Raw genomic sequence first — 12,500 nt, 5'->3', positions numbered from 1 at the left:
TGATATAACATGTAGTAATTGTATGCATTATGTTTATACGAACTGGCATTAAAACTGTTTCCTAAATGCCAGACAAAAGGATAGAGTAGTGTCAATGAGGTCCCTTTAAAATGCTATAGAAAAGACACTGTACACGAAGACCACAACTGGTTTGAGTGTGCGTGGGTTGGAACACTGGCCTTATTGTTCTGATGGGACAGCGGTAGCGTCATCATAGCGCACTGTAATCACGGCCAGTCCACATGAAAGACACTATTGACAAGGAGAGAAGTGTCTTATAGGCAGAGGAGACACAGCCTCGTCTAATGAAAGGAGGAATGAGGCTGAAATAAGAGCCGCAGATCGCTCCCTAACCAAACTTCATTATTAAACAAGCGCTTGCCTTGTGCTTTGTATTAAGTCAGGCATAAAGCAACGGACTGGGGAAATGACTGTACAGAGGTATGGATGAGGGTACTTAAGTTACAGGGCAATCAGAAAATGGTGGTAGATGAAAGATTAGTTGGGCTTGAAGGAGATAGAATACTCGCTTTTGTTCACGTGATACCTCTACATTTTAAGAAAGTTCAACATTTAGCTGGAGGACAGGTCAAAATTTTACCTAGAAGCTGTTTTATACCAACAACTGTAGTTTGCTGAGGACTGCTCTTGATAATACTGTTTTTGTTCATGAACATACAGTTTCTTAAGAGCAACTCGACTAATGCATACGTTTTACAAGACTGTATCTAAAAGCAAATGTTTGGCTTTGCGTTCTGTACTCCATATTTAGTCTATATATTGCAAAGAACACTGCAGAATAGCTGAGCCGTTTGATTCTCACTTATTATTTTCTCTCTATTTTCACTTTTAACAATCTCTCCACCATCTCCACAGCCTTTGTATTGACCTGGGTAGTAGCTTTGACTCTGTTCCCTTTACACTGTCTCTCCTGTTTTATCAGCGTCCTGCAGTTTCCCCTCTGTAGCTTCATGCTAAATATACAATAGAACAAGGATATCACTGACTCACCTAGTGGTTGCTGTTTAAAAAAAATTGCGGATTGACGTACATCCGAGCTCATTTATTTCGGGAACAGGAGTCTAACGTCAACAAAAATATACTTTCATGCGATCAATACTAAGGAGGTTTTTCAAGCTTCAAGGCTTTTTTTTGGTCAATATCTGTGCATTGATGATGATAAAATTATTGCATTGTTTATCTGTGATCACTGAAATTCTTGTTTACCAATGTCACTGAAATTCTTGTTTACCAATGTCACTGAATAGTTCATGTTTTTCATGATTTTACTGACATTTTGCATGTGTTCTCTTCCAGGGCTGGTGGCCGATGTGGATGAAGCTCAGATGATGAGGTTGTAAGATCAACTGAGGACCTAAGGAAGAGGGAGCAGCTCCTGAAAAGTTGCCAAATTGCCAAAGTCCCCTCAAATATTCAACACCCCCTAACAGGATTACTTTCATCCACTAAGACTCCACTCCCTCCCCTCACCACCATGTCCTCCCACCATTATCCCTTCCTTGTCATTCTCCCAACCCTGTTCCTCCTCACCTCCTCCAGAACCTTCTCGTCATCACCATCCTCCTTCCTCTCCTTCTCTCCACCCGGAGGAGGGCTTACGCATTTGGTGGTCAACAATAAAACAAGCGAAATCTACCTTGGCGCAGTCAACTGGATTTACAAGCTATCGAGCAACCTCACCAAACTTCGCAGCCATGTGACCGGACCAGTAACCGACAACCCCCGCTGCTACCCCCCGCCCGGTGTCCAGTCCTGCCCTCACGACTTGATCCAAACCTCCAACGTCAACAAGCTCCTCCTACTTGACGCTTCCCATAATCGCCTGATTGCTTGCGGGAGTACTTCTCAAGGGATTTGCCAATTTCTTCGCCTGGATGACCTGTTCAAACTTGGCGAGCCCCATCACCGCAAGGAGCACTACCTTTCCAGCGTGGCAGAAGCAGGAACCATGTCCGGTGTGGTCATCTCTCCCGACATCTTCGGTGGCGGAGGTAAACTTTTCGTTGGAACGCCCATCGATGGAAAGTCGGAGTATTTCCCAACCTTGTCAAGCCGGAAGTTGATGTCCAATGAGGAGAATGCTGACATGTTTAGCTTTGTCTATCAAGATGAGTTTGTGTCATCGCAGTTGAAAATTCCTTCCGACACGCTTTCCAAATTCCCAGCTTTCGACATCTACTACATCTACGGTTTTAACAGCGAACAGTTTGTATACTATCTCACGCTTCAGCTGGACACTCAACTGACCTCACCAGACGCCAGCAGCGAACAATTCTTCACCTCCAAAATCGTGCGTCTTTGCGTCGATGACCCCAAATTCTACTCGTACGTAGAGTTCCCGATCGGCTGCACAAAGGATGGCGTGGAATATCGCTTGGTTCAGGATGCCTATCTAGCCAAACCGGGAACCCGCTTGGCAAGGTCTCTAGGTATCCCGGAGCACGAGGAGGTCCTATTCACCGTCTTTGCCCAGGGTCAGAAAAATCGAGCCAAGCCGCCCAAGGAGTCAGCGCTGTGCCTATTCACGATGAGGAAGATAAAAGAGAAGATTAAGGAAAGGATTCAGTCGTGTTACCGAGGGGAGGGGAAGCTCTCGCTGCCCTGGTTGCTCAACAAGGAGCTGGCCTGCATTAACTCGGTAAGTGTCTCCCACAAGTGTTTTGATCTTCATCAGCTGCTTTGAAACTGACGCTAGGTCTGATTGTGGAGAGAATTGGAGATTGCGGTTGAAATGTTTGGCAGGAAAGCATCATTATCAAGTCTGAGTGGTTCTGATGTGTTTTTGTGTCCTGATTATAGGAATTAGAAGAAATATAGTTGTTTTTGGTTTGTGTTTTTTCCTTTCAAACTATTGACAACTTCTCATTCTTAGCTTGCTTTTGGTTGGTGTTTTCAGTTTTTTTTCTGACCAATGACTCAGTTTAACGAAATGCATGCATGTTAAAGTTCAATTGGCTTTGGTATTCCATGTCAGTGCACGTGGTTAAACTCTTTATATTTATTACCATACGCTCAGCATTTACCTTTTTGACATATCCATACATTACTAACTGATAAAAGTCCATTTAAGTCTTGGCCAAATCTTTGCAGCTGCTCTGTATCTTACATCAAATCAGAAAGAAAATCCACACATATGTTTTGTATTTGCCCACATATGGAACATGATTCATCTACAGTGCTTTTGTCATGGATATAAGGCGTTATTACAATAAGCAAACATTGCCCCAAGCATGAGATAAAAAAACATTAACAGTCTTTCTTGAAATCTAAAGTTGATATAATGCAGTATATTTTTGTATCAATTTGTTTTTTTGCACCTCAACCTTAAACTACAGAGAGCACAACATGATTATTACATGCATGCCTGCTTTATGTGCTCGCAGCAGCACCAGCTTTGATAAAGGTTAAAGTACACTGTCTGCGGAGTCAGTAAAGCTGGATTTGACATTGTTCATAAACCACGTTTAAAATAAATTGAATTACACAGTTCACCACCTGGCCTAGACGCTATCCCATTTGTACATCAAATGTAGTTAAATAGACACCATAATCAGACAGTATTGATTGAGTCTGGGGAACAGGGCTCATGTTTCCCTGTATCTGCTGCTACATTCCCGGCTGGATGCAGGTCGAGAAAGGCTTGTCTTTCCGCTGGCCGGAGGATGAGTGTGTCCAGAGGTGTGGGAGAAACATAAGTGTATATTTCATCTGTGTCTGTCACCCGGGTTACTCTCTCACTCTCTCACACACACACACACACACACACACACGCACGCACACACACACACACACACACACACACACACACACACACACACTAGCGCTCACATGCACACACACTAGCGCTCACATGCACACACACTAGCGCTCACATGCACACACACTAGCGCTCACATGCTCACATACAGCTCATGCATTATTCAGATGCTCTCACCTTCTGTTACTCAGTGGCTGCACCATAACAAGCTGCCATAAATCTCCGGACTGCTCTTCCTCCCGGTTTCTATCCGTATCTTACCCTCTGCATTGCTCTGCTGTTTCGCCGTTAGGATGTTTGCTTTAGCACAATGATTTGCTCTTGTTTTAATTAAAGATGTAAGTGATCAATTGTGAGTCAGTTACTTGCCATTAGGAAGGTTGCTGATTACAAATGCAGACAATTAGCAAAAATTAAAGATGTGAGTGCACTTTAAATTAAATTGAAATGTTTTCATATAATGTTTTGTTTCTGCTTTTTTGGGGAAACCTGAGCTGACAATTTCATTTTTGTGTAGTGCTGTTTTAAAAACCCAAATAACACTTTGTGCAACACCTGATGTATCGAACTTCCTGTTTTGACGCCACAGCTGTTTGTCAGCGGAAGGCTTTTAATCACGTGATACAGTCCTTATATTTACATCCCAACCTGTCATTTTTGGATTCCTGATCAGTCAATTGGATTCTAAAATTACCTCGACGATAAGCATGCATTTATTTATCTTATTATTTCGTTTTTTGCATAGTTTACGTTATATAATTCTCAATTTATAGGGATGTCAAGATTATTTGGTTAATCAATAATGATGATTAGGCAATTTATACTAAAGCAATTTATACTAGCAAAATCAAGCATTTTTGTTTACTTTCTAAATGTTTTTATCACATTATACTGCATTGTTATTATGATTATCATTATCATTCAGAAAGTTACATTTCATAAAGCTGGTTTCAATTTTTGAGGACTAAGTAATGTGTTAGACAATGGCAACTAAAAAAGAAAAAGAAAAAAAATGTTCATCGTGAATAATCAATAAATTGTGTAAAATGTATATTGTGTGTAAAATGTATATTTTGATAACTGAGTGGTTATCATCCTAGGACATTTTCGATCCATAACTTAACTGACAAAAACATCTACTGGCTGAGAAAAAAAATCCACCTTATGCATTTGCCAATTTCCAACCACAATCTTTCTTTTGTATCACTCACTCAGTATTCCCTCAACTCTCCCCTCCTGACCTCATTGCTTTTTCAATTTCTCTCACCTTTGACCCTGCTCATCTCCCTTTGCCTTGCTCTCCATTCAGACCCGTCCCCCCCACCCCACATCTGTAGTCCTTTTCCTATAGTCTTTCTCTATCTGCCTGCGCCCTCTCCTTGACTTTGCGCTGAGTGATGAGGTATAGAGTGACTTAGTGTGTAAAGCCAGTGCCAAGATGTGATCTGGAAACTCAATGTGAGAGGAGGAGCACGAGGGATTCACCGAAAAGTCAGTCTGAGGGATGTGGGCCACTGAATGGAAGGATGGCAGGAAATGGAGGAGAGAATAAGTAATACAATAGCATTCTTATTATTAGATTTACAGTTTTCAAAGTCTTTCTGCAATGAATTATTAAATATGTAACTCATTTGACAAAGAATAAAGCTTGAGGCAGTTTTGTGATCTGTTTATACACACATTTTCTCTTGTATGCTAATTATTTTTACAACTAAAATAGGACAAAAACAATATTGGCTACAATAACAAGAATTTTTTGAGTTGTTTCCCATTGTACACAGAATGTGGCTGAATATTGTTTCACTTCTGTTGTTTGGTCATTAGTTCTTGAAACAAAGACTAAAAAATCGGTTCTTGAAGGTGGCGTTCACATTCTTCAAATTAAAGATGTCATAATTTCAGATGAAGGGCAGCGGCCTGTATAACTCTATGTGAGATTCTGTTAATGTAAGAATATCAAAATGTATGATCCACAAATGTTGAACCTTCTCATTATTTGTTACAGATGGCTCCACAAACTTGCCTTATTAATCTTATGGCTGGATGTACTTTTAACTGATGAGAATAACATGTTTTATAATGATAAGGTGATTGATTTGATTTGGTTACATTTTTTCTTTTTTTTAAAACAATGTAAAAATGGGTTTCCGTATTGGTTTAAAAGCGCAATGGACGATTTTTTGGCGATTTGAGAACGCAGACGGAAGTGCGCATGCGCACTCCCCCGTGCGGACTGATACAACACACGTGCATTTGTTTATTAGCGCGACGGATCGCATCGCATCTCTCGTCTCCCGTAGATTTCCGTCTTCTTCTGAGTCAGCTCGAACTGTCTTTCTCCGTCTTCATTTTGTCCCGTACACTGAGGGAACTATATTATGATAGATCAATGCGCTTAGACACGCGGAAACGTGGGACGAGCCACACGCGGCTGCAGGTGAGCGGTAGGTGCGTTTTATGATTGATACGTGGCAGGACTAATCGGCAGTCCACGCCACGAGGAAATAAGACTCAGATTTGGGCCAAAAAAATCGTCCATTCAATCTTTAATGGCCATAAACAAGACATATTTTTAATCATTTCCGTTTTACAAAAAACAGGCAAATTTTCTTCCTCCAAAGTCCAAACTCTGGCCCAAAACAAATGCTTTTACTGAAGAGGACTGACAAAAAAAATCCCCAGCAGAACATTGACAATTTGACATGACTGAATCTCAATTAAAATCTGATTCATTCCCCAGCCCTTCATACAGGCCTCTGCTCTTATCACATTCTAGAACGTGAATTGACAATACAGCGCAAGTGAATTAAAACAGCCTTTGAAATGGAAGTATTATTCTGTTTAATGTTGTTCTCCACTAATACAGGCTAATGAAGCTAATGTTCTCCGCCCACTCACTGACTGCAAACATGGTCATTCAGTTTGAGTAATACTTCCAACTGAAACAACTCTTAACAGTTACTGAAAACATTGGGTTTTCAGTTGCAAAAGTGTTGAAATACATTATCATAAAACTAGTTATTATACTTTTTTCAGGCCGCAAAAACACGGTGTTTGCATGGAAGTTCACTCCACACTGAGCAATTGCATGCATCCATTACCACCAACACATTCTGCCTGTTTCTGCTGTATTTGCAAAAGCAGCCTGTCTAATAAGACCACAACTCATGCTGGAAGACAGTGCCGAGCCTCACGTCTCTGCTGAGAGCCCACCTCTGCTGTGCTAGCACCATGTGGCCATGTACTCCTCCGTGTACTGTATAGACCCACAATTATGCTAATGCCGTACAGTTACAACACTGTCCTCAAAACCATCTGGCGCTCGGCGGTGATCGATCAAGGTCGTGTCAGCCCCTGAGTTAGCTATGGGATGTCCCGTTGATGGATTTGTCATCGGAGCGGGGTGAGTGGGGTTCCCTGACGAGGAGGTGACAGCTTGTTGCCTGTGTGCGCCGCGGTCATGTGCAAACTTTCTGTGGACTCATTACGTGAGACAAGGTCAGGTTGCGGGAGCAAGCAGAGATACACAGAGAAAGCGAAGGGATTTGAGCTTCGCCTGGTGTGAAGCTTGGTGGGGTATAAAGTGTTGCAGATGCTTTTGGGAGGGAAAAAAATCAAAAATACCTTTGCTGTAAGAAAGAAAACAGACACATGCCTAAAACACTGAATATGACAAAATGGAGTAAAAGCAGAATTTGAAACCATTCTTTAAATGTTTTGATATTGTCTAGAGCAGGGGTGTCCAAACTTTTTTCACCAAGGGCCGCATTTTGAAACTTAATCGGGGCAGAGGGCCACAAACAACTTGACAATGTCGAATTTGTTGAATGACAAAGCGAATCATTCGAAAATTTTGCATTTTTGACGTAATTGCGATGAGCCTCCACACCTTTAATTAGACCTGGAACATTAATATTAGGTTGGTATAACATCAATATGCCTGAATTTTCCCAATTTCCCAATAAAAAGTACTGCTTTTGTTGTTTGGGCCAACACAGCAGGAAGCTGGAGGGCCAACAAAAATTGGTCTGAGGGCCGCAATTAGCCCCCGGGCCCTAGTTTGGACATGCCTGGTCTAGTGTATTATAATGTATTGGGTCATATTGCTCATATTGCCCATAAATGTGAAGATGTCCGCTTAATGCATGCTCCTTTCATTTAATGTGTACATCCCAATTAGACTCATTCCTGTCGTTGAAATTCTTACTTTCCTACTTAAATACAATGAATTTGGAGTGTCTTGAAACGTTGCATACTCTAATTGCCATGACTGTTTAAATGTTTTGGCTGTCAGTTGTTTTCAAAGAGATTTAACACTACCTTTAAATTCATGAAATACTGCCTATGCTGTGGTCCAATCACAAGCTAAAATCAACACTTAATATGAGTGGCATACAACAGCTTATTAGTAAGAGAAAAGGCTTAAAAATTAAAGTCTACAAAGTGTGACAGTCTTATTTTGGAAACCACATGAGCCCACAAGGAGCACATTAATTCAGTTTTATCTATTATAATTTTGCTGTCATGTCTGAGTGCACATCTAAAAATAAATGTGTGCGCTGAAGCTGTTTGCCAGTGCAATTGCATCCTTATTACCACAAAGAGTCCTATGTTTTTGTACTACACAGGGTTAGGCGAACACCAGGCCACCTTTTTTGATCTTCACAGGCTTCCGTCCAGCTTCTCATCTCCAACCCAGCGTGCTCCAATACGCCCCGCGCATTTCTAATGAGCGCGCCGATACCATCCTTTCCTTTCTGCATTGGGCCCCCGACTTATCTCTCTGCTTTTCCTTTTCCCATTGTACCCCGCACTCATTTATGTTTGCCTCTTATCCTGGCCCCAAATAAGAGGAACAAAACACAGCAAAGGGGCTGATAATAAGTCGCCGTGCACGTGCGCAGGGTCGTGTGTGTGAGGCGGCATTGTTTAGGCGGATGTCAGATGGAAAATTGCCTTCAATAACAGACTCTCCTATTGTTATTGTGTCCTCAGCGCCGCCGTCTCTCTCGGTATAATGGTGTTTATTAATATTTATCGGCGGTGATCACTGCTGGCCAGGATTATGTTAGCATTCGGGTTGCTCTTCCAGGCGGCTTGTGTCATTTTCACCGCTTCATTTTTCTTTTGTGGCTTCGGCCTCATTACAGGTTTGGTGGATGGCCCTTATTGGTAATACAGTAAAGGCACTACGTCTAAATGACCCCGTGCACTGGTATTGATGAGCTCGGCAAGTTTTAACAATGGAGACTAGGGTTGTCAAAAAACATCATGCTAATAGATATAAAAACTAGTGTCAAAACTAGGGTTGGGCCTGTGATGAACTGCTGTTTTGGTCATTTTGGAATGATCTTTTTCTCGATTTCTTTTCTGCTGTTTGCTCAAACAAAGACACTTTTCCCCAACCACTTCTCCTATTGTCCAACTGCTGTAATGCTCTGAGTGAATGGGAGCTGGATTCACAAGCACAATGAAGCTTGAGGTTTCAGAAGAAGCACTGGACTTTATTTTCCTCTTAAAGGAAATAGAAAAATACAAATGGTACATGAATCGCGATCAAATCAAAATTGTGATCTGGCCATCCATCCATCCATTTTCTACCGCTTGTTCCCTTTTGGGTCGCGGCAAATTGTGATCTGACTGCAAGAAAATTGTGACATTAGGCATTAAGATCACACAGACATGACAGAAATCACAAAACAGTTTAAGACATGAAAGAGAAGAGTGCAAAGAAAATCCTTTCAGTCATATGCACAGCTAAACAAAACAGTTTTTAGCTTAGATTTGAAACATTGCAACACATCAATGTTTTGCCATGTCGCCCACCGGAAGCCTTGTTTGAATAAAGAAATCACACAGATCCCATTAATAAGATTTATCATTTATACCTTTCCTCAATAGTTAGAGTCTTTTATCCAAAACCAGATGGCAATATTATTTGTTGAAAATTGCATTCGTATTTTTAAGCCTTTTCCTTAGTATCAAAATTGAGGATACGACTGGAGACAAAACTAATTCTTGCTCAAGGTCCTTCCTCATTGCATTTCTAAATTGGCATGGCGACCAAAATGAGAGTGAATGGTTCCAGTGGCACAAACAAGTCTCATTCTATCCAATTTGGGCTTAACATTAACAACCAAACGCACAGTATAAAGTTAGAGTACCTCCACAAATCTGATCCGATATGTGCCAATGCCAACACACTGGTGGTTTGTGAATGAAAGGTACAGAATATTAAAGTGTATGAAGTGGTTTAAGGTGACACAGTTGGGGATTGGGGACAGTATTTATTCATGCAGAGCTCGGTGGCTCAGATTGGATTTGGTCCAATGTTTTGTTTGACCTGATTTGAAATGACTTCAGCAGTATGTAAAGCTGTGATGTGCCTTGACTGCCAAAAACATTAATATTGGGAGTCCTGTATAATGCGGTATAATCCATAGCTATTAATGACACTACGCTTAAGTTGTCAAACTCATTTCAAAATGCAACTTATCAATTCAATACAAGACCGACACAGTCACTTCACATTTAGGCCGCCACTCTCTTGATTAAGTCGAGATTTCTCTGTTCTACATTGTGATGTCATTATGTAGCAATCCAGGAAGTGAAATCCAACTTTTGACCGGACTTTTTCTTTGTCATATCGCCCACAGTAAGACACACATTGTTCTTGTGCCTTCTGCTGGGAACCTTGGGGTTTTGCAGATGAGTTGCTTTAAATCTTACGCAAGTTAAATCTCGTAAATGAGCCGTATTCAGTTTTCCCCATCATATTTTAAAAGCATTTTATCGATCGCAAAATCATAAAATAGAGCCGTGCCAAAAGGTTTCTGAGATCAGAGACATTTTAAGCCACGAGGAAGAAAAATCTGCTACTGGCACAGAAAGAATCTTGGTGGACGATATAATGTGTTGTGTATTCGGTATTCAGTACTTTGCCACCACGTTCCTCCCTGTAAGTGCACTTTGAAACCTAAATCAAACAGGCGCCCTATGAAGACACTCCTAACATCCTGTCTTATTGTGTATTTGTGCTTGTATTTTTTTATTTTGAGGAGTTGTTTAAGGTGACACAGTGGGGGAGTGGAGCAGTTTATTCCGGCTTGGCCCGAATTGGATCAGGTCCAAGTCTTTGTTTGACCTGAAATCAAATGACTGCAGCAGTATGTAAAGTTGTGATGTGCACGGACTGCCAAATATCATCTCCGGATAATGGGCTTACTCTGTTTACATTACACTGGAGAAATTAAACACACCGACTCATTCAGACTAATCAACATCTGCTCCACTCGGGTTGTGAAAATGTGTAGATAGTGGAAAAACATTCTTACCGGAACTGCCCCCTCAGCATGAAAGTATGGAGTAAAATACTAGCTCTAGCTGTGGTTAAAGAGGTCATTTGTAGATAGGCAGACTTTGAGAAGAGGCCTTTTGTTGGCTTGTCATTATTCAACTATCACTCATTCATTTTGAGTAGTTTTATCTCGATTAGTATCAGGGTATTGATGTATATATATATTTTTTACAATCTTTTGTCAGTGCCGTCAGTTACCTGGGATGCTACAGTCCTCATGGCTAGTTAAAAATATGCTTTTTAAAACATTTTTGGCTAATTAAAATACGCTTTTTAAAACATTTTTGGCTAATTAAAATACGCTTTTTAAAATTGTTCATGCGTATTATTGTTCTTATCTTTCAGAACTGGGATGTCATACAAATGCCAATATATCGATCTCGTTATCAGATTTAAGGCTGCAGCAAGTTAAACAATTATTCACAACTTAGCGTTTATTGAAATGATTTGGTAATCGCATAATCATTGTCTGGACTAAATCATGTCATGTAAGAGAAGAGCTTTTTGGTGCTGATTGTAGTAATGACATGAAAATAACAGAGGAAATGTGTACAAATATTGTTTTCAATGATAACTGTAAACTCCACCAGGATGTACTCTTATTTAATAAAGATGCTATATTCATGTCGGGTTGTCTAAAGTATCTAAAATCAAATACTAATCAATACTAAAAGTGGTATCAAAACTAGACACTAATTTGTATTGATACAAAAAATATTATAAAAAAATAGACTTTTCTCAAACAGTTTTAGAATGATCTTGAACTTAATCAGAACTAGTATAAAACCATAATGTTTAATAAAGAAAGAACAATTAATTTATATTGAAAATGTCACTCTACCATCTATAACGTTATAATATAATTTTGAAATGCTCATCGTGCTACGGAAATTGGCATCGAGAATCACAGACAATCATTAGCATCAAAATCGAGTTTGAAATATTAGTATCGTGACAACACAACTGCATATTCACCAGGCTTTTACGTAATACAACTAACTGAAAGAATACTCTTTAAAAAACGCATTCATCAACCAAAAACTGCAAACTCATACTTCACCGGCTCAAAACCATATTTGTGGATAAGCTTGCGTCCCACACTCACAACCATCTGCTTCCACTCGGCTGCTGCTGCTGCTCCCCTGCACCTCTCCGAAGGTGTCCGCTCTGAAGTCCTCTTTCTGCAGTGCACAAAGTGAAGTGTGCGGCGGTGTACAAAGTGCTCCGGAATGCGCGGGCCTCTCTGCCAAAAAGCGCGCATCGCCGGACCGCTTTCCATCGACGGGTGTTTATCTCAGGGCCATGACCGTGTAGAATTTCCCTACCTTAAAAGAAAGTAGATTTTATTACGCTATACGACTCCCG

General features: G+C 40.6%; 1 protein-coding gene across 3 annotated transcripts in view; it reads left to right on the top strand.

Moving 5' to 3' along the window:
• plxna1a (plexin A1a) overlaps positions 1-12,500 on the top strand; it is a 354,584-nt gene that overhangs the window by 58,366 nt on the left and 283,718 nt on the right. For all 3 annotated transcript variants that reach the window (XM_072449536.1, XM_072449538.1, XM_072449537.1), the window contains exon 2: positions 1,318-2,659. In XM_072449536.1, the coding sequence (XP_072305637.1) occupies positions 1,496-2,659 (1,164 nt within the window). In that variant the 5' untranslated portion in view covers positions 1,318-1,495. The remainder of the gene's footprint in view (positions 1-1,317; positions 2,660-12,500) is intronic.

The sequence above is a fragment of the Eucyclogobius newberryi genome, unplaced genomic scaffold (assembly GCF_026437365.1).
Source record: "Eucyclogobius newberryi isolate DKJ021-1_F unplaced genomic scaffold, fEucNew1.0.hap1 SCAF_17, whole genome shotgun sequence".
Lineage (NCBI taxonomy): Eukaryota > Metazoa > Chordata > Actinopteri > Gobiiformes > Gobiidae > Eucyclogobius > Eucyclogobius newberryi.
The sequence above is the reverse complement of the archived record's forward strand: the minus strand, read 5'-3'. Positions and strand labels throughout refer to the sequence as shown.